This window comes from Pangasianodon hypophthalmus, chromosome 11, assembly GCF_027358585.1.
Source record: "Pangasianodon hypophthalmus isolate fPanHyp1 chromosome 11, fPanHyp1.pri, whole genome shotgun sequence".
NCBI lineage: Eukaryota > Metazoa > Chordata > Actinopteri > Siluriformes > Pangasiidae > Pangasianodon > Pangasianodon hypophthalmus.
The window spans coordinates 7,058,343-7,080,816 of NC_069720.1; the positions used below are offsets into that span (position 1 = coordinate 7,058,343).

General features: G+C 39.5%; 1 protein-coding gene across 3 annotated transcripts in view; it reads right to left on the minus strand.

Annotated features, from left to right (window-relative positions):
* aspscr1 (ASPSCR1 tether for SLC2A4, UBX domain containing) overlaps window positions 1-22,474 on the minus strand; it is a 37,067-nt gene that overhangs the window by 12,988 nt on the left and 1,605 nt on the right. For 2 of the 3 annotated variants that reach the window (XM_053238067.1, XM_034308712.2), the window contains 10 exons: window positions 19,038-19,093; window positions 17,972-18,086; window positions 9,403-9,503; window positions 7,087-7,144; window positions 6,865-6,938; window positions 5,276-5,819; window positions 4,358-4,417; window positions 3,812-3,951; window positions 860-941; window positions 579-645 (listed from right to left, as the gene is read on the minus strand). In XM_053238067.1, the coding sequence (XP_053094042.1) occupies window positions 579-645; window positions 860-941; window positions 3,812-3,951; window positions 4,358-4,417; window positions 5,276-5,819; window positions 6,865-6,938; window positions 7,087-7,144; window positions 9,403-9,503; window positions 17,972-18,086; window positions 19,038-19,093 (1,297 nt within the window). Of the gene's footprint in view, window positions 1-578; window positions 646-859; window positions 942-3,811; window positions 3,952-4,357; window positions 4,418-5,275; window positions 5,820-6,864; window positions 6,939-7,086; window positions 7,145-9,402; window positions 9,504-17,971; window positions 18,087-19,037; window positions 19,094-19,433; window positions 19,565-22,474 lie in introns of those variants that run through there. The other variant, XM_026930529.3, reaches the window with a different exon arrangement.

Here is a 22,474-nt window from a genome sequence, read left to right on the forward strand (position 1 = left end):
TGGCTGGCTTTCACGAAAAACATGAAGAAACTGCGGAGCAAAGAGATGTAGTGCTTAGGCTCGATCACTGTGTCATGCACATGGCAGCTGGGCAAACTCTGTGTACCAACAAACTACACAAACTGCCCAAGGAGAATCATTCCAAGAATAAAGACTTGGAGAAGCAGCAATCTTCCTCCTGCAGTCATGGAAATTGTCATGAAATTGTAATAGCATCACCTGCAGCACTGGAGCACTTGTATACGTAGGCCAACATGAAACCGCAGAGAGTATGAAAGCTTGTAGGCTCGCAAAGGTTTTTTGTCTTCTCGCAACCTCGCAACCTCCACGTGATGTTTAATGTGCCATAACTAATCTACATAAATTTAAATCATCTCAGTTCAAATGTTGTCACTGAAATCACGGCTCCTCGTCACAAATTTATACAGGAACTGAATGGCTGCCTTTTGCTTTGTCTCTTGCTAGTGAGATCGCAGTGAACGTGATCAACCCATTGCTCATGTAGCGTTTTCCTTTTCAGTCTAGTCAAGGTTTAAATACATTGTGCAGTGCATGCTCTTTCAGGAAGACAATCCAACCTGTTTCTAGTGGTCTAAAAAAGCCCTGGAGGACGAGTCTGTCAGGAAACTGAATTCTCAGCACCACCTGTAATACAGGAGGAATAAAATAGCATCAAATATTATTAGATTATGTAAATATAGTAACAGTAGAACAGGCAGATAACTCAAAAAGGAGACCTACAAATCCAGGCTTAACTGAGCACTATTAGGCATCAACTTCAGTGAGCCATAAGAGGTGTGAGCTACATGGGCAGGAGAGCCGGGATCAGAGTATTGGCATGGACATCAAGTAGGCTCACCTTGGGATACCTATCCATCTTCTCTTTCTTCTGAGCTTCCCTCAAAGACTGAGTCATCAGAGGAGCCTCCTCCAACGCCCTCCTGAGACAGAGAGGGAAAACAAACACTAAAATTACAAAAAGTAAGTGCTAGAAGACAGAAACATACCCATAAAACAGTTACGAAGAAAAGCATCTGATTACTGATCCAGAGATCGTTAATAATATTCTGAGAATTATAGGCCGGCTTGTGGGCGAACATGAAAGGAAGACAGCAACAGACAGAACCTTGTGGTTCCTTAATTTTATAGTTCATAATTAGAACCAATTAAGTGGCAGAAACCATGTCATCAGCCTGTCTGATCCGCCAATGGAGCAATAGCAAACGCGTCACCAATTAAACAAAGTGGGCAGAACACCCTGGGGCACCTGGATCCTACCCTGAACAAATATAATTACAAATAAGTCAATTAGAGTGAAGAGGAGTTCCCTGCTCAGGGCTGGAGAACAGCAGTGACACAGGATTTCAAACTAAACATTTAACATTCATACTGCATGTGTCCTTGTAGGCACATGTAAAGAAGTAGGTACATGTAAATAAGGGGGTAGCTGCTCTGGGCCTTTTATAACATTTACTCCATGGGTACTAGATTAATTTTGATGTGGAAGTTATATGGATGAATTAAATTTTCACTTTGAGCTTGTAAACATGGACCAATATGGTTATTTTAATTGAAATCATATATGTATAATTGATAATGTATAGCTGAATGATATATACAGTACATAAAGCTTTAGTTGTGTACTTACACAAACATTGAGTGTTAGCTACAATAGCTTCAGTGCAAAACTAAAGATGCAAATGTCAGACACCAGACATTTGTGGTAAATGGAAATTGGTGTCAAATAAAATTTTTCACCAGACCGTTCCTTTAAGAAGTAAGGTACTGTGTTAATACATAAAAACAAAATTGAAACTTTAGTTAGCGCAAGCATGACCATCCACACACGCACACACGAATGCAAGCAAAGGCAAAACAACAAATACCAATGCAAAAACACAGAGCAGACACAGACATGCACTACACAAAGACAGACAAACACACACACTGAGCAGATCAAAGAGCTGAGACAGAGATGAGGCCTTTGGTCACAGAAGCATGTCTGCTGTGGTAACACTCAAATGGTATTATGCACGCACAGCAAACAAAAAAACATGCAATACACAGACACACACACACACACACACACACACACAGACATACACATATCTCTGATAGTCTCCCCACGCAGCCTGCATGGAGACGTGCTCATAAAAAAAAATCCTAAAGGATAAGAAAGAGACGGAGAGAGATGTTTTTGTAGTGCACCACTGCCTGTGTGTGAGTGGGGTTGGAAGGCAGTAATTTAGAGCCAGAATAACTCTTCTGCTTCCAAATGAAAGCCTGTCTGAACAGTACAGCATGCATGGGTGGGAGGGCAAAGGTCACCAAACCACAAGAGCGCACGCCTCTCTGTGCCTCCATCTCACGAGTTTGTGTTTCTCTCGATCATTCCCAACCACGATGCATGTCATCATGTTCAAAGAGGTTATAGAATTATCATGAACCTGATAGGATACTGCCACAAACCCTTCAGAGGTAGTGACAAATAAATGCAAAAAAAAAAAAAAAAAAAAAAAAAAAAAAAAAAAAATAAGGGTGCAAGACACACTAAGAGGCCACTACCATGGCAGTGTCATTGCTTTGTTGAGAATATCTGCATAGTGGTGGGTCCTCTCCATTATTAGATAGGAAATTGTGCACTATGATAAATGAGCTACAGTACTTAATAGCATCAGCAGTGGACAATTCGCTACCCCGGCACCATGTTCATGACACAAGCGTTCTTATTCTTTTCACTCAACAACAAGGCAAAAAAAAAAAAAAAAAATCACTCCTTGCTACTGACTTACATAAAACAAACGTTTTCTACTGAAACCAAATGCACACAGCGGTACGATGTATGTTGATGATATAACTACAGCGCACAATACTCAGTCTGAATTCCACTACACACATCGCTGTTTACTTCTTGAATTAATTAAGTGTGTGCAACAAAAAGCTGCCATATAACTCTCCAGCTTACTACACGCAGTCACCTTAGGGGTAAATAAGTGGAGAAAAAATGAAGAAGCTAGGAAGACTTGATTAATATCTTTTAAGAGTGATATGAAGGGGAAGGAAAAAAGGAAAAAAAAAAAAAAAAAAAAAAAAAAAAAAAAACAGCTCATAGACAAACACAAGCCTTGCTGACTTTTTGTCAAGGGTGCAAACATGATGCACTGCATCACACTTTTTTTGAAAAGAATAATGTCCAGGAATTTATATACTTGTTTGTGTCTGTATTAATGCATTTAACTAGCTTGCATCTAACATCATACTTTATTACATTACATTAGCTACAATTTTTAGTGTAGATAGTTAGGTTTCCAGGCAAATAAACATTGGGACTGGCCAGAACATAAGAGTTATTTGCCTCTTGGGTGGGCTAATGAATGTATGATTTATAGTGTTTTTCTACTTTGCATTCGTCCAGTAAAAGAGTTTAATTCCTTACAAGCTACCTGATTCAAAAAGGAATGATGCTATCTTTCTGCTGGAAAAAAAATCCAGCAATACTACTGCCCAAAAAATGCAGCACATATATTCATCTCTTCATAGCAGAGTTGAGTAAATCCACGCCTGGCCAGAATCATACAAAAAATAGACAGAAAACAGTCTAAGTGTAGCTTCCTTGCTTATTTTTCACAAACTTGTATGCAGCATCAAATGTGTACTACTTGGAGAGGGCAATCTCATAATTCTACTCACTGGACTTCCATTAAAGCTTGAAACACAATTAAATAAAATGATCATGCCAACATTATGAATATTTTAACACTAGGATAAAATGTGGGGTGTCTACTAACCCATCATGTCACTGAACACACACCTCTCACTCTTCAGCTGTGAGAACCTCTTCCTCACATCATCCACTGTCACCTCAAAGAACTCGTCTGGCAGCTCCCGGTCATCACGCTGCCGCTGTGCTGCTGTGTCCAGGTGGAAGACAAGCGGTTCCCTGTCCACTGGCTGCAGTATTAAACAGGTAGAGGGTAAGCACACTTAACTATCTATTCAACCAGAATTCATTAAAGGCACCCTACACATACTGAATATGTCTTTTATGATTAAATTCTTTCAGCAGGAGCTAAAAAGTTATTAGAAAATCTTAGTATTTAACATGTGACAAGAAAGTGTTATTGTGTCATAAAATACAAGAGCCTATCATGTTGTAATATGCAAATGACGATGCGGGAACTGATGATTGGAATGCAAGTGCTGCGTTATTTGGAGTCCTGGTATGAAGGTGCGTGTGTGTGTATATGTGTGTGTATGTGTGTGTGTGTGTGTGTGTCTCTAAAAGCATGGACACTCTTGACAAGTGTAGTGTCACCAAGTTCCAAGCTGTTATGCCTGCCAGATATCCCAGTACTACCTCCAGATATTCCTCTGCATCCTCCGAATCTTTTGCTCTGCATGTGGCACTAGAAGAACGCTACAAACCAAAAAGAGAAAAAGATGATCAAAGGCCAGCAAAAACAGAGGATGAGAGAATGTTAAATGCTTCCTAACACTGGAACGTATCCTTCTGTTCTAGGTAGAGAAGTCACAGCTCCGCTGTTTACTATGGGTTTAACTGAGTGAAAAGAGATACAAAGAAAGAAAGAGATATGAACGTCCCATGTGACAGGGAGAGTCAGATTGCTCACTAAGATTTGCTTCTGTGCCTGTGCATGTAGGATCATGTGCATGTTTGCTTATGACTGACAATATCTTCCTTCTGCTAAGGCATGTCTGAATAGACACAACAGTCACAAATGGATTTTCCATCACAGCGCTACTTCAAAGCTCAGGAGTTTTAAAGGGAAAAACACATTAGCAATAAAGCAACCCAAAAAAAAAAAAAAAGAAAAAGAAACAGTAAACAAGATGACGATATGATAATCTTTCTGACACTACAATCAATAAGCTACAGTATAAAAATTCTGTGAAAAGAACTCTATGCAGAAAGGCATCTGTTCACGGAAGACGTGTTGAGGTGAGTTTTCTAAACAAGATAAAAAGCTGTTAGTTGAGAACAGGGGTCAGTGATATGACATCATGATAATGTTATCTCAAAAAATATTCTAAAAGTGTTGCTGGTATTGCCCATAAAAAAGAGAATTTAGACTAATTAGTTTTAAAATCTGAGTGATCAAAACAAGTTATCAAATACCGACGATGCCACAGCTATCAGGCAGTACAGTTGGTGCTCTCTGCGTGGAAGCGGTGGTGTTACTCTGTCCCCTGTTCAACAAATGAACCCTGAGCTGAAAGAAAATGGATTTGTGCTCTTTGTCCCTCTGCTTCCTACCTGGACTTCATGGCTCGGTTTGGCCTTCTTGGCTTTTGGAGGCCCACTGGAGAGTGGTGAGGAAGAGGACGATGCTGGTGAAGGGCACTCTCTCTGTTCATCACCTCCAGATCCTCCAAGCCTCTGCCCACCACCAGAGAAAGGCACAAAGTTGCTGGGTGTGGTTGAGTGGGAATGATATTTGTGGGATGGCCCTGCTTGCTCTTCATCCATTTGTTGCATGGAACTGGCCTCCTGAGGCATCTGAATATTAGCTTGCCTGATTTTGGGCCGCACAACTTGATGCTGGTCTTGAGACGGCTCTGCCTGTTCCTGTTGTACAGGAAGTGTTTGGCATGTTTGGTCAGCAGCTTCGGGGGTCTGAGAGGGTGGACTAGTGTTTTCCATGGGCACTGGGGCAGGTATGGGCTCATCTGGCAGATCAGAGTGCATGGTGTTAACAGCAGGAGGAGGCTGGGATGCAGGGGCAGCTGTGTCATTAGGTGTGGTAGCTGTCTCCATGGGCTCATTGTTCCCTGGAGTGTTACTCGCTTTCAGCACATACCTAAGAGAAGAGGTATAGAAAGGAGAAGTGTCAGTTTCAGCATTTTAATCCAAAGGTGATGATCTCACTCCCTGCACACACTGAGATTTCTCCCAGGTATGAGATGGTAGCAGCATCTCAGATAACTTCTACCTTTTGCCGTTTCATATTTAATGCACCCAAGTGTGCTACACTCTGCAGACACTGTTCTATCTAAGTGTTATCTTCAATCCAGGAAACAGGTATCTTGCACGATGCATTCTTTCCCCCACTCATATATTGCCAAACCCCTTTGGCCAGTAGTACTTAGCACTACCCAACAGGCGTGCTGTTATAGGAAAATAATCAGTGACGGGGTGGTGGGATGAGGCCCTGAAGTTGATTGTTTTCAAATAACCATCATGAGATGTTCTATTCTTCTTATACCAAAGTAATTTCCCAAACATTAATTTATTAATGAACAACATTAATACAACGAAAGTTTGTACTTTTCAACCATTAATAGATACATTTAATATTTTAGAGCAGATGTGAAACAAGTAAGTTTCTGTTATCACTTATAAACCAGCTTGTCATGAAACTGAAACCAAAAAATCTCCATCTTGAAGCCTCTCCCTTGGTGGAAAACTTTCTGACTGTTACAAAGCATTGACACTGGAGACTCCTTCCATAAATGTGAATTACATGTCTCCCTATAGAAAATTTCCCCTTATCAATGATTCTACATTTATCTTTATTAATAACAACACATTTGCAATCTGTTTACTATTAGAGCTGTTAGTTTAGAAATCATAATAAATTAGAACAAGTACAATAATATAAACCTGTGATTTTAATTACAGCAAGCACTACTCTCAGATCTGCTTTCATTAAAAAAAAAATATCATCACCTTCTGACTATTATAATCAGGAATTCAACAGCACTGTGGTATAAAATCATTGCTGGGTTTACTGAGGGATGAGCGAACTAAAACTGCAACTTCTGCTAAAAATACAAATGTTATGCCAACATTTCTAAGAAACATTACACTAATAACCTCATTATAATCATCTCGTGGGGTCTGACCTCAGTATGGCACTTCCACCAGTCAGGCCCAGAGACCTCAGAGTGGTCCTCTTAAGAGCCTCCTCTCCACTGACCTGCAAAAGACCACACACACACACACACGCATGCACGTGCACACACACACACACAAATATCAGTATCTCATCACATCCTAATAAAATCCATCACCAGATTGAAAACAAGGATTAAAAGGGGGATAAAAGACAAAGTAAAGGATCCTACCTCATCTCTCATGTAAACACAGACTGGTGTGGCTCCTGGCACGTCCAGTTCAGATATCCTATTGGGAATAGAGACACACAAACACACACATTGATATGTGTAACTTTTTCTGATTGACAAATGTTTGTCATCTATAAATCAGAGACTAAGAAAAAGTGAATCATGTGTCACACTTTAGCCCATTTCTGACTCAGACTAAAGCATCAAACAGCACACGCATGATTGATATTACATGCATGAGACCTCTGGACCATAATATAATGTTTCATGAAAAAACACAGCAAAAGAGACACTCAATTTGTTTCTCTCTCATTGCTGTCCTCCAGAATTCCAAGACTGGAAGCTTCAGTGGAAAAAATGGAGAGAATTAAGTTGTAATGATGTCAGTGATGAAAAGCAGGCAGACAGACGAGAGAACACACTGGCTGGCAGCCAGTCTGCTACAGCCAAACAAGAGCAAGACTTCAGAACAGGTGCCAAGCAACCTAGCGGCGTGGGTGAGGTCTGCTGAGAAAGAGGGTGTGGCGTGAGATCAACGGTGGGGGCTCAGAGAGGGTTCGGCTGCTGTTGGAAAAGAAGCGTATGCAGTATTCACAGTTCACACAACATGGCGCACATCAAAAAACCACAGCAAAGGCACATCAAGGTTGTTGTTGATGCTGCTGATGACAAGGTTGTTCCCCACAGTCTTTGAAGATACAGACACATAGAAAGCACTAAAAATGCCGCCTTACACCGAGTTTCCAGTTTATTAGTTATGAAATCTGTTCACCTAATAAACTGGTAACACAGAGTTTCCAGCTCATATGGTATACTGGTTTAGTAATAAAGAAATAGTAAATGAATAGTGAGGGGCTCAGTGCCTCTGGCGAGCATTCTGCTGGTATGATTTGCATCGACTTGTCACCTGAGAGCAGGGGAAAAGTTTACATGGACCCTTTCATTCCTTCTACTCTTGGAAAAGGATGTTACCTACTGCAATTAATAATAAAGCGTGCATGCAAACTTTCTAGTGTGTACATCTTAATTAAAACAGACAAGAGTCACCTCCGCACCCACCCAAGAGCCACACACTCCATTTTGCTTTGCAACAGCAATCTGCGCTCAGAGGTTCAGGAGAAACCGGAGTTGTTGTTGGTTTTTTTGGTTTTTTTTAAACACTTTCTAATTAGAATAACCATTACAATTATTTTTAAAGTGTCAGATTTGATACTTCATTATAGGCCTGTTTAAGTTTTTAAGTGTTTTAAGTGTCATTTTTGACAATTTTCACCCAAAAATTTTGGTGATATCTGATAATAAACACAGTTAACTGATGTTAACTTACATACCTGTTTAATGTTAGTTAAGCCAAACATATATTGTAGATTTTCTTTCATATTAATGAACTCAAAACAATATTTCAATTACCTTGACGAGAGCACCTCAACTTTCAAGCGGGAAGATCAAGTCGAGATGAAAGCACCAACCAAAACATTACTACATACTAAGCCCCATATTAGTATGAGAGTACTAATATGGGGCTTAAGGAGGGGTGTCAGTTAACATCATGGAGTTTAAAACATTTGCACAACGGTCAATCATTCCAGAGTCAAATGTCGACTGGCTCATCCGCCAATTTTATTGTGTGGGGGGAAAAAGTAAACTGCTCTTTTTTTCTGTTTTTGTGTGACAACTCTGATGTTAAAATGAGGAGCATCTACACAAACCACAAAGGTTGGCAAGTCTACAGTAGAGGCATACTTTTTTGTGATTTCCAAATAATAATAATTTTTAAAAAAAAGGGGTTAAAATTCTGCAACCCCTGGCTATGCTTCACCGGCCCCTCAGGAGCTCCAAACCCCACTTTGCGAATCACTGCCTTAGAGGAAAGGTTCACTGTAAATACAAAGTTCATCTGACTGATCACCTTTATCCTATCCTGAAGGGAGTGGTCTTTTCCAGGATGACCCCTCCCCCATCCAAAGGACACAAGGGCTCACTGAATAGTCTGAAGTCAATGTAAATGATTTAAATTACACACTTGCCGCATCTTGACTCAATTCAACATCTATGAGAGATTTTGGAGCAACTTGTTAGATAGCGCTTTTCATAACCATCATAAAAACACCCACTGAGGGAATATCTTTTTGGCAGAATGGTGCTCATCATTCTAGTACAGTTCCAGAGACTTGTAAAATTGTAGAATCTGTGCCAAGGCACACTGTAGGTGTTCTGGTGGCTCGTGGTGGTCCAGCACACAAAGACACTCATATTCTCATAGGTCACAAATTAATGTTGATTTTTCCGTTACTCTGTTACCCTAAAATCACGCACCTGGTTTCGGGGAAGTGGCCGAGCAGATCCCATAGGCTCTGGCCGCTAGAGAAAGATCCCTGGAGACGAGATCCTTCCTCTAATTGTAGTGCAATCCGGACCTGTGCATGAAAATCACAAACAAATCAGGATCATAACTCCAACCTGGAGTTCATCAGAACAAAGAAAGGTTCACACTCAGTTAAGAGTCAAGTTTTAGCAGTAAAGCCCAGAAAAACTACTTACACATTTGGGTTAATAAAAAAAAAAAAAAGAAAGAAAGAAAGAAAGAAATCCAATCACCTGCCTGTTACTAACAAGTGACAATGGAGTTAGAGAGGAAGAATGTAAAAAAAAAAAAAAAAAACAATGCAAGGATTCATGCAATGGGTTTTACATGCACTTTATTAATGTGATAATAGGAAACTCTAAGCCTATGGGTCACTTAATAATCAGATTTCTTTGTAAATATATCATGTATTTTCCTCCACTGTTGCTTTTTAATCTACCAATAAACCGAGCAAATCCTGTGGCTCGCTTTGGAATTTCTAATAGTTGCAAATGGCACACAACGCTGGTTCTGGGGCATGTCTTAACTGGTTATATCTGCAAATCTCCAGATGTTTCAGTTTCATGCTATATATGAAATGAATGATCCTATAATCGGGCTGAAGTCCAGGTGTCTTTACAAAATCCGAAAACAGCTTTAATCTGATAAAAAGTTTGACACTGTTGTGTGGCATTTATATATTTGAACTGAACTGCTGAAATCAAATCACATTATGTGTGTCTATGCACTTTGTAAGAAGTGCTCAATTACCGCATCTTTTCGAACTGCTGCTCATGTAACGTTAGGATACGGCGTCACGTGCTCAGTGCAAAGTGCTATCCGTCCACTTCCGCATGCATGAGCCCACAGACAAGATTGGCTAGTGTCACTGTGACTGATAGGGGAGAGAGAGACTATGCCTCCCTGAGGCATTTGACTGATAGGCTAGAGAGAGTGTGCCTCCATGACAGCAGGGCCAGTATTAATTTCTTGAACTCCTGGCCATGGATGGCTGTGGCATCATGGGGATTCAAACTCGCTTTTCTGTTGCGCCGCTCTGGTGCCCCTACAGGTTCTTTATAATGCAACAGTAAGTTTGCATTTATAATTATATCTACAAAAAATTGCTGATTCCATTCAGCAAGTTCCATTCAGTAATTTTTATATACCCAAGTATTGTGACATAATTTATACTGATATTATAGTCATATTTTCCAGCCCTTTACAGAATATACCCAAGATATCTCAGAAAAGTAAATTCTGACACAACCTTGATATCAGTATCATCCTGCTTGTTCTGATACATTTTAACTTCTATAGCAACAGCTCATTCACTGGGACTTGCATGGTGGGCACTCTACATAAATGTGAGTAAACCTTGATATGACGAAGTTTTCTGTGAGGAGATGAGTTCTGGAAGGAGTCTCCAGGGTCAGAGTTTTGTAACTGTCAGTGGCAACGCTGTTCCTTTAAGTTTACTGACATGGGCTGTTGTTTCTTGGTCACATGAGAAGATTTTTTTTTTTTTTTATATATTAACTTCAAGGCAGAGGAAATAAAGAAAGGCTGGTGAGGGAATCACTGTTTATAACTGCTATAGCATAAGTGGTAACAGGAACTAACTTCCCCAACATTAAACGTAACTGCAAATTGCGAAAAATGATTGTTAGTGATGGCAAATTGCTGTGGTATAGAAGGAATAAAAGGCTTCAGGAAGTGCTGTTAGAAGAAAATAATCAACATCTGGGTGGTAACAGGAACTTTGTGTCGAATCGGACAACTATCATACTATCACAATATTGATTATTTTCCTATAACAGCATGCTGTCATGTTTTATTCCTTAAATAACATTCATAGAGCTAAGGAAAGGGACCTAACTGTACAATATGCCTAAGAAAGCACATTGCATGAAAGCAGCAGATAGATGCAGATCCTGGTCAGCGGAACAAAGCCAGTGTTTGTGCACAGCATGAATTGCCCTGATGTAATGATTCAGCGCTGGGTAAATGCACCACAACCACACTTGGACATGAATGAGCATTTCTTCCCTGTCTTACATCCCGTAAACATGAGTGAGAGGGGTGGTGTTGAGCATTAGCGGTTAGCGCTATTCCCACTGTGCTTTATAACAGCCACAGTCACCCTGGCCAGCGATCATTTCCCCTTGATCCTTCACTCACAAATTAGGAGAAAGAGAGCAAGAGACAAATTTTGGTCTGCTTTCATCCTCTGTTCCAGAAACAAGCGCACACGCACACACACACACACGCACACGCACACGCACACGCACGCACACATATATACAGTCTGCTTCTCCCTCATCTGCTTATAAACACATTCTTCTGCATCAGTAAACCAGAACTGATGGCAGGTACACATGCAGGCAGCATATGAACAATCGTGTCCATCGGTGCTTTTACAGGCCAGCCAAACACATGTTTTAGACATGGAGCGTGAACCTGACCACCACTTTAAACAGTCGTTGTTTTGTGTTCGACTGTGGGTGGCCCATCCAGCACACATGGATGACAGAGGCTAAGGAAGGCCGCCGCAGACTGACGATGTCGTTAACCTTGGCCTTGGTCTTGGTCTTGACCTCAATTTCCGGCCTTCCAAAGCCATAGAGCACTGAGACAAAGTTCTTCCAACATGCCAGCGCCACTCATCACGCCCTCAAACATCTCACACATGTGAATAAACATTCTATAAATGTTTTAAGTCACAATTTATTTGTTCGAGTTATTTAACATCGCCATAAATAAACAGCAAAGATGAAACAGTGAAGAAAAAAGGACAGATAAGACATTGATTAATGGCAGCGGAGTGGGTGTAAACAAAACAGCCTTGTATGTAGTTGGATATGACTGTGAAATGAAACATCAACTTCAAAACAGACACGAAAAGCATCTAAAACCTGAATGTCTAACTAGCAATCATACTAGAACATCAGATGCTACGATGCATAGAATCTGCAGAAGATTTCATGATAGTCTTGCATAAGCTTCCCAAACAAAAACTCTCATTTCTTCCCTAAAATTTGATTACACCTCCCTTTGCCTTAATAACAGTGCAAATCCTGCAAAGTAAGGATGCCACCAATAGTTCTTGTCAATTTCATCCCACTCTTCCACTGACTTGGTGCAATTCACCTAGAATTCATGGCCTATTTTGGTGTTTTACCTGCTGTTCCAAATAATCCTTTTTTTTTTTTACAGAATTGAGGTTGGGCGATTTTGCATCCCAGAGCTCATACTCATCGAACAAGTCACACACAGATTTGGCACAATGTACCCTACACTTGCCATTCTGAAACTTGTGAGTGTCAGTGTTGTGTTCTGCTTGTACATGAAGGACAAAAGACCATCCGCATTTATGAAGATCATACTCGTCCAAGTGTTTAACCTACTGACACTGCATTACAAGGAGCTACTGTTGGTAATGGTGACTCGTTTTCTTTCTGGGAAGCTTCTGGTGTAGGTTCAGTGAACAAGAGATTCCCATAATGCACTGCAAGTTTAAAAATTTGGTTTTTAAATTCCAAAGATTCAAATACACTACGAGTGGATAAATTCATGCCTATTTCTGTTTTTGAGAATTCTGTTAATACTGAATAGTGAACCTGTATTCTCTCTAAGTCAGCACTTTTACAAATTCTTTAAATTAGTGTGTCTCTATGTGGTACTGTGGTGCCTTTGCTTTAGTCCATTATTCAACTTTTGCTGTGTTTCCTCCCCCCTTCCCTTCCACTTTGTATTTCAATCCCCTTCAAGTGGCTTTGCTGTCTGCCAGGCCGCTATAGTAAATAAGATCTTGTTCTTAATGACTTGCCTGGTTAAATTCATTCATTCATCCATCTTCAGTAAGTGCTTTATCCTGGTCAGAGCCACAGTGGATCCAGAGCCTATCCTTTGAACACTTGGCATTCAGAACCCCTTCAGTTTTGGCACACTTTTTTATAGTAGAGATTTTATTTAAAATTCATTAAATTTACTTTTTTGGCCATCAATATACACACAATAACCCATAATGACAACTTTAATGAACTCATTTATTAAAAACCAAATATTGAAATCTCTCATTTAGGTATCTAGACACTTTATTTCATATTTTGAAGCAATTATAGCTTCAAGTCTTCTTGGGAAAGTCTCTATAAGCACTGCACACCTGGAATTGAGCGATTTCTGCCATTCATCCTGGCACATCCTCTCAAGCTCAATCAGATTTGATGGGGAGCGTCTGTGAACTGCCATCTTCAGGTCTGTCCACAGATGAGAGGTTCTATGAGGTTCAAGTCTGGGCTTTGGCTGTGCCACTCAATGATATCCAGAGACTTGTCTCAAAGCCACTTTAACACTGTTCGGGTCATTGTCGTGCTGAAGTGTGACCCTTCTCCTCAGGTGAAGGTGGTGTGCACTCTGAAGCAGGTTTTCTTAAAGGACTCTTTTTCCTCATGCTCCTTTAAACATCTACCATACGCCTTTTACTCAGACTTGGCTTCTGTCTAGGCACTCTACCGTAAAGGCCTGATTGAGGGAGTTTTTCTATGATGGCTGTCTTTTTGGTACGTTCTCACATCTTTACGGAGGACTTCTGAAGCTCTATTTGAGTAGCCATTGGGATCTTGATTATCTCCCTGACAAAGGCCATTCTAGCCTGGTTACTGAGTTTGGATAGCTCTAGAAAGAGTACTAGGTGTCCAAACTTCATTTCACAATGATGAATCTTTACAAATGGTTTTATACCTTTCCCCCAGATCTATATCTCAACATAATTTGATCATGGAGGTCTACTAAGTGTTTCTTTGGACTTCATGGCTTAGTTTTTGGATGTGGAGAACAAGCACTAAATATCTGTCTTGAAATGATATTGGCCTGAAAACACTGGACTAAGCACATTCCGATCCACTGTTGTATTTTTATCCATGCTGTGAATGTGTGTGGTGATACCTGACACCTGACTCTTTTTAATGAAAAGTTGTTATTTCATCATAACCTCTTAATTAGCTGAAAGTGAATAATAGCATCCTCCCTGCAACACATTCTAAAAAGCTATTAAAATGAGGAAGTATTGGGAAAGTACTGCACACACTATCTAATATTGACATCATATTGAGTTCTACTGAATCTTCTTTGTAGTAGAGTATCTATGTAAACAATCCCAAGGTACATGTTTTGAGCTTTAATAAAATCAGTTCTAATAAGAACTCAAACACTGGTGCTTGGGAAACATCCATTAACCCTCACCCATAATCAAAAAGGCTTGAAATAATTAGTTTCTTCCACAAACAAGCAATCAGCTGCAACCAATATGGGGTCTTGTCAGAAAGAGGGGGCGCGTCCACGGAACCTGCTCGGCAGATGTGCCCACTTCAGGCCAGTTCTAAGATGGCACTCCGTGACACAAGCCAGAGGCAGGAGAAGGAGGTTGTTTATGAACTGCTTTAAGACTTGAAAAGGACGCCATGGCCATCTCACTCCCGACGAGACCCAGCCACATGGCCCTGTAAGGCGGATGCTTAATTATGCCAGCACACAAACAGAAACAGAGGGTGAGGTGTATGAGTGTATGCGGTTAGGAAAAATGCATGTAAATGTTCAAAGCAGACAAATAAATGTTTTGGAACACGGACTCAAACAAGGCGCTGATTATTTTTATGACCCATGTTGTAGCAGTAAAGTGGGAGCACACATTATGTTCTGGACACCGGGATAGCGAAGTAAATCAATCACACAGCACCATGGGATTTAAGCACTTTCTCTCACGAATCAGCCCACAATACAGGACAGCACACACTCTCCTTAAATCATATAATTTATGCCAGCACTACAATCCATATAGTTGAATGAGGCAAAGGGGCATGCAGTCACGTGTCAGCAAAGTACATACTGTTGCAACTAAATTCTTCAGTCATAGCATACGCTAGCTTTTACACAACACACACTGAACAGTTTGGAAATTTAAATACAGCTTTCTCATAATTCATCATATGAATGAGCTTCATTACAACGTATCATATTGTGGCTCACTTTATAAAAGCATCTGCCAAATTAACCGACTAACTGACTGATAAACACATTTTCTAACATCCAAAAAGGATAATTAAGAATGTCTCAGATATTTCTATTCGGAAATGTATCAGATTCTTGGGAGAGAGATTGTGATTTCGAATCCTGACAGTGACAGGGAACATGCCTGTGGCAATCACAGAGACACTAGCCAATCATGGGCATCTGTGTGATCACGTATACGGATGAGAGCAGATAGCATTTATCTGAGTGTGTTACGCTGCCCTGTGAGGCAGCATGAGCAGCGGTTCAAAAAAATAAAATGCATTTGGCTGACTTCACATGTCTTGGAGGAAGCAAGTGTTATCCTTCACCCTCCCTGGTTGGTCCTGATGGCAAAGATTAGAGGTCTGTTTGGAACTGTTTTATTTTTTAACCTAAGGAACACCTGCAGTTCTTATTTAATTGTATTTACTTAATAAAAATTTTATGTAATTTAAGTAATTCAAACCACAGCAACCCAGACAAGGATAAAGCATTTACTGAAGATGAATAAATCAATGTCCAATACACTCCCATGTTAACAAACATAACTTTCATGCCCGATCCCACCCACATGAATGTAAAAACTGCCAACTTTGACAACTTGGGTCCCGCAGGATTCCACTCCTGATGTACAGGGACAGAACTGTCCCTGCTTTCTGGGTGGGAGGGATGGCATTACTCTCTCCCCTGTCCATTAGAGCGACACTCACAATGTACCAGAAATGCAACAGACTCCATCATGTAGGACATCTTGGACAACCATAATCACTTTTTGCATTAGCTTTTACATTTAGTGTAGTTCTACCTGCTAGGCTCTGCATCCCAAAGTCTGTAGGCAAAACTGCACATCCAGGCTTGAAGGTAAGCCTCTTGCACACTACATGATTTTACCCACTGACTGGATATCCACTCATTTGGGCACTCAACGACTACACCCCGCAGCTCGGCCACTGCTCGCTGTGTCCTCCCACCGTGACTGGTCGTGTAGTCTGCACCGTCCAGCGACATGATTTTTTTTTGGCGAGAGATCGTTGAGGCACCAATACTTTCGAGCATGTTTGAGATTCTCAGCAATGAATCATGTAGTGTGAAACCCTCGGCCACTAGTTGCAAAGACAGTGATGAGAAACAGCCAGTGAGAGTCTGAGAGCAAATGAAATTCATCTGCTCTCATACACAGCCAATCCCTGAATCCAATTTCTCATTCATTTGTGCGGGAGGACGAGGACAAAACACAAACACAATAATTATTGCTTCCATAGGAACTTATCTGGCATGTCGTACACAAATGGTTGTTAGGAACAGCAAAAATAAACACAAACACAACATACCACTACTCCTACCAATGCACAGTATAAAAATAGCTACGTTTCTTTTCACTATACACTACCTGCATCTCCCCAACCTATATTTCCTCCACATTTTCTCTTATTTCTCGTTTTTCTTACAAGACATACAGCTCTCAGGTTTATTTTCATGAGAAAGTGGGATCTGGAGATCAGGCATACTTCAGCACAGATCTCCCCAGGTTAAAGCTCATGTAGGGTGGGCACATCATCTGTGAGTGATTGTCTAGTGGGCTTACTCTTACAACACCAAACAACAGATCGCAAGAGATTTGAGTTGTGTAAAAGGCTCAGTGTTTGAGATTGTGAAAATCATGTAGTGTACACTCAGCATTACATAGATGATATAGTTATATATAGTTCTACTTTCAAGTTAAATAATAATATAGGCTACACCTGATGTTTGTTAATGAGATTGAGTGCCTTAATGTTCAAGGCAAGCATATGAAGACTCAGGTGTGTATTTATGGAAAACAATTTCAATGAGACAGACTTAAATTACTTGTGAGAAAAAAAGTGGACACAGTTCTATAAAACTTTGTCAAATAATGCCCCCAATGCTGCCAGATATTCCTGACACTGCTCCTCCCAGTGACAAAACTTATCATAAAATCAAAGTAAAATACTCTACATATAACTAAAGTTCTATAGATTAACTAAACCATCTTTTCAGGGGTAATGTGTATGATGTGCAGGATTTGGAAGGCAGCTCCTTGCCACTGGCCATGGCATCTGTATTATTACCTGAAGCCTTTATAAATCAAGCAGTAAAGCTATCAGGCTGAATGAAGTGTTATGCAATAAAAAAAAGAATGCTAATAACCCCAAATATTGACAAAGACATACTAAAGACATATTATAGACATATTATGTACACTCTGACAGCTTGCCAATCACAGAAGCAGCGCCTCTAGTTCATGGTGACATCACGGCACGTGACTTATAAATAAAATTAAATTTTGGGGTACACTAGTGAAAGCATATTTTGTCTAGATTCAGACATGATCGAAATAATAATAATAATAATAACTAGACCATGGTCTTATTACAGTTTTCAATAAATCAGTGATGTTTCTCTTTAATGCAAAAGATTTTATCTATCCAACTAAATCCAAGTGTTACAGACAAAGATCTAATTACGCACCGTGCTGTCTGCCCCCCCACGCTGCCGGGTGCTTGGCACTACCTCCAACTTGGCATTATTTGGCAGGTTGGCAAACCTCCACTGCAGCGTCAGGTCCAGCACATTCCTCTGAAACCTGCGGAAAGGACAGTCACAAGAGGGTTAGAGATAATATGTAGTAGTTAGCGCACAAACATCAGATGTCAGCAACAAAATATGTGTGTATATATATATATATATATATATATATATATATATATATATATATATATATATATATATATATATATATATACATACACACACACACACACACACACACATACATACATACACACACACACACACATACAGTACTGTGCAAAAGTCTTAGGCACATGCAAAGAAATGGTGTAGAGCAAAGATGCCTTCAAAAATAATTAAATTATATGCTAAATAACAAAAAAAAACATACTATAAAGAGCAGTAAACAGTAATAAATGAAATAAAGTCAGTATATGGTGTGACGACCCTTTATTAAAAAAAAAAAAGTAGTTTTTTATAGTAGTAGGAAATGAGCTGTAAGTGTTACTGAGCATCATGCAGAAGCAGCCACAGTTCTTCTGGAGACTTTGACTGTCACACTTGCTTCTTATTTTTGCAGCAAAACCCAGCAGCCTTCATTATGTTTTCTGTTTGAAAAGTGGTCTTTTATGTAACATGCTGCTTTCTTTACTGACATATAAACATTTTTCTGTAACATTTAATTTTGTGCTGGAAAACTAATGTTTGGAATCTAACATGTTTTTGTACTGAATCAATAATGTAGAAGTCATATAATAAAAATCTGTAACAAAGTTTGTACTAAAAAAAAATAGGATGCCTAAGACTTTTGTACAGTACTGTGTATGTATGTATATCTATATATCTATATATATATATATATATATATATATATATATATATACATACATACACGCGCACACGCACACACACACACACACATAATGTGTGTGTGTATAAAATAAGCATTTATCGTTGCGTTATGGCTGTCAGTTGTTAGCTAAGCATTAGTTAGGATACATATTTTAATATTTTGTTCACTCACTTCAGTCCGTGGTCATCTGGATTAAATCCTTGTTTCTTGCACACTTCCTCGAGAACCTGAAGGTTTAAATCAGTCGCGTGTCAAAATCGCTTAAAAAAAAGAAAACAATTTTTTTTTTTTTTTGCTATCTCATGCCAACAGAGCTAACGCAGCTAAACAGCTACTCAAAGGGGTGAGTCCCAAATTGCTCCCTATTACCTATACAAGAGCACTTAACACAGTGTGAAATAATAAGCTTCTAGTGCCTCTGTAGCGCACTATATAGCCAACTGGGAGCTGCTTGAGACGCGACCATTGCTCGCAAAAACATATTTTCCAGAAAAAGAACAGCCCCTGTAACAAGTGAAACGAAACCTTGATATTTTATATTCTACGCGTTTTGTCGATCATATTTACCTGAAGCAGGGGTGTGTTTGGGGATACTTTTACGGTCTGTCTTCGTCCATTTGGAGCAAGAACCGACACTGCTATACTGCTGGCTGCCATTGCAAAATGACGTCAACGTGTTTGTTTGAAACAACTTTATTGACACATAAAATTAAGACAAAAAAAAGTGCCCAGGAATTTGTGTGGTCGCGATCTCCAGGGCAGGATGTCTGTAAGAGTAAAGATTAACGTGGTAGTTTTAACTGAACTGGTTTTATGTGACTGAGTGAGTAGACGATTAGATAGATAGATAGATAGATAGATAGACACGAGGAAGAATCCAGGGAGTAACTGCAGTATACTTAAGTAATTACTGTAGATGTGGTAAAAGTTAAGCGTAGTACAGCAAGTGCTTCAGAGGCTGTAGGAGGTGAAACCAGTGGAAATTGAAGAACATCTAGATCTTTACCACACAAAGTGTTGGATAGATGGATGGTTGATGGATGGATAGATGGATATGAAGAAGAATCCAGGGAGTAGCTGCAGTGTACTTAAGTAATTATTGTACACATAAAAGTTAAATGAAGTTCACAGAGTGCTTCAGAGGCTGTAGGAGGTGAACATTTCAGAACATCTAGGCCTTTATCACACACAGAAAGATACAGTACAGAGAAATAAGTATTCTTTTTTTGTTGTTACTTCTAGTGTGTATGTGTGTGTGTGTGTGTGTATATATATATATATATCTCCACTTCAAAATTACAAACATAATCTCTTGACTTTGCAGTTGTAAATATGAAAAAAAAAAATATTCGTAAGCATAAACAAAGCTATGTTTAAACAAAACTGAGAGGGGAACAGGACACTATATACATAACGGTAACATAAAAATCAATCAAATTCTAGATATAATTGCTGAAAAAAAAAAGTTCTTCTGCACCTGGTGTCATTACAAAAGAGGCTGCCATTGGTTGGGAAGATTTCACACCACAAGTAACAATCATGGCGAAGGTGAAGCGCTTCCTAAAGTTCTCAGGGACAACATTATTAAACATCACTTGAATCGAAAAAAGTACAGAGTCATTGCAAAGACCTTAAACATCCCTGTCAGTACAACTGGTTCGATAATACACAGGTGGAAAGTTTATGGAACCACAACTAATCATCCTTGGACAGGTGTGCCACGCAGGATTTCACTGAAAATGCACTCTCAAATGATAATGATAAGGACAGTATGAGAGAAGTCAGCAGTCACACGAAAAGAGTTGCAGAATGCCCTGAAAGCAGAAGGAACAACCATTACACCGAGAACAATAAACAATGAACTTGACTCCAGTCATCTCCATCCCTACACCACACAGAAAACTCATCTGCTAAAAAGAAGCACAGAGATGCAAAGGCATTTAGACAAATCAGATCACTTTGGGACAATATACTCTGGTCTGAAGAAAAGAAAAAAAGAACTCTCTGACAATAATTCAGCTCATCACATTTGGAGAAAGAAGGGTTGTGTATATGCTCCCAAGAACAAGGAGGTAAGGAGGTGGGAGCATCATGATATGGGGCTGCTTCTCTGCAAATGGTACTGGGGAATAACACATCATCAAAGGAAACATAAACAGAGTAATATCCTGGGGCATATTAGGGGAGAATTTAATGTCATGGGCCAAGAAACTGAATGTGGAGAGAAGATGGACATTTGAATAAGACAACAGCCCCAAACATACAGCCAAAATAAACTCAAGAAGGCCTTGCATGGCCTAGCCAATCTCCTGACTTGAATCCCACTGAAAATTTATGGAGGACTTTCATATCGCGAGTCCATCAGAGGGATCCTTGTAACCTTAGGGAATTGAAGACGACTTGCCAAGCGGAATGGGCCAAAACTCAGCAATTCTGCAAAAAGCTAAGTACTTCTTACTGTAAACGTCTCAAATATGTAATTACCAAAACAGCTTTGCACCATAGTACTAATATTGGTAAATTTGTGGTGTCTGAATACTTTTCTCCCCATCAATTTCATTTTTTAAAATATATCTTTCTTTATGCTTATCAATACATACTTTTTGTTCATATTCATAAATACAAAGGAAAATGACTGTGTGTAAACGTGAGTGGATATCTGCACTGAAGTCATATTAAATAACAAAAACAAAAATGTCTGAATACTTATTTCCCCTCAATGAAGATAGATCATTTAATTTAATTTCAACTCCAACATACTGTACTAGACTGCTAAAATAACAACTTTGTCAATGTCCAAATATTTAGGAACCTGAATGTATATCCAAAGCCACACCATCCTTATTATTTAGCGAGTTTTGCCAATTTATAACTGTGTGAAAGCATATTTTAAAATATACAACCCATTCTATAAATACCACAAAGCAGTAATGTATATTAGTGTCCAAACAATGTATTATAGCAGATGCTAAGCACCGATAATACCTTTTATAGCTTGCAGGAAATATAGAGTGCCATATCACACACTGAGGCAGCTGGTGTTGCATTTTTTTCTGTGGTCATTTCACACAGGAACTGTTAGCTGGATAAAAGGGAAGTCCACTTCCTCCTCTCACCCAGATTGGCTGAGAAGATGGTGATGCTACTTTGACAGATGTTTTTAAAAAGCATCTAAGTAGGCTAATTGTTTTAACCCTCTGACTGATCATAGGTGCTCGGATCCTTTGCCTGTTTCTAATGATTGGATCATTGCTTTGCTGTCTCTTTGGTGAAAGTGATCCTTCACTAAATCTCTTTGATGTGACGAGATCAAAAGGCTCCAGATAAGTGGATTGTGAGCGTGCACTAATCAAAAGGAACACAGAGGGGGATGAAGGGAAATGCAAGGGGATCTTGCAATCAACTGTGCCAAAGCCCAGCTATTAATTGCTGACAAGTATGGCACATCAATCAAACTTTATTGCCCCATTGAGGAAGATTAGTTTAGCAACAAAGAGTGCAAACAGAATGGGTGAAAACATCACTACAATTAAGAAACACAACATAAAAATAAAACAGTGAGATCATGTGCTAGAGATCATAAACTTAATTAAATCCCTAATGAGCAA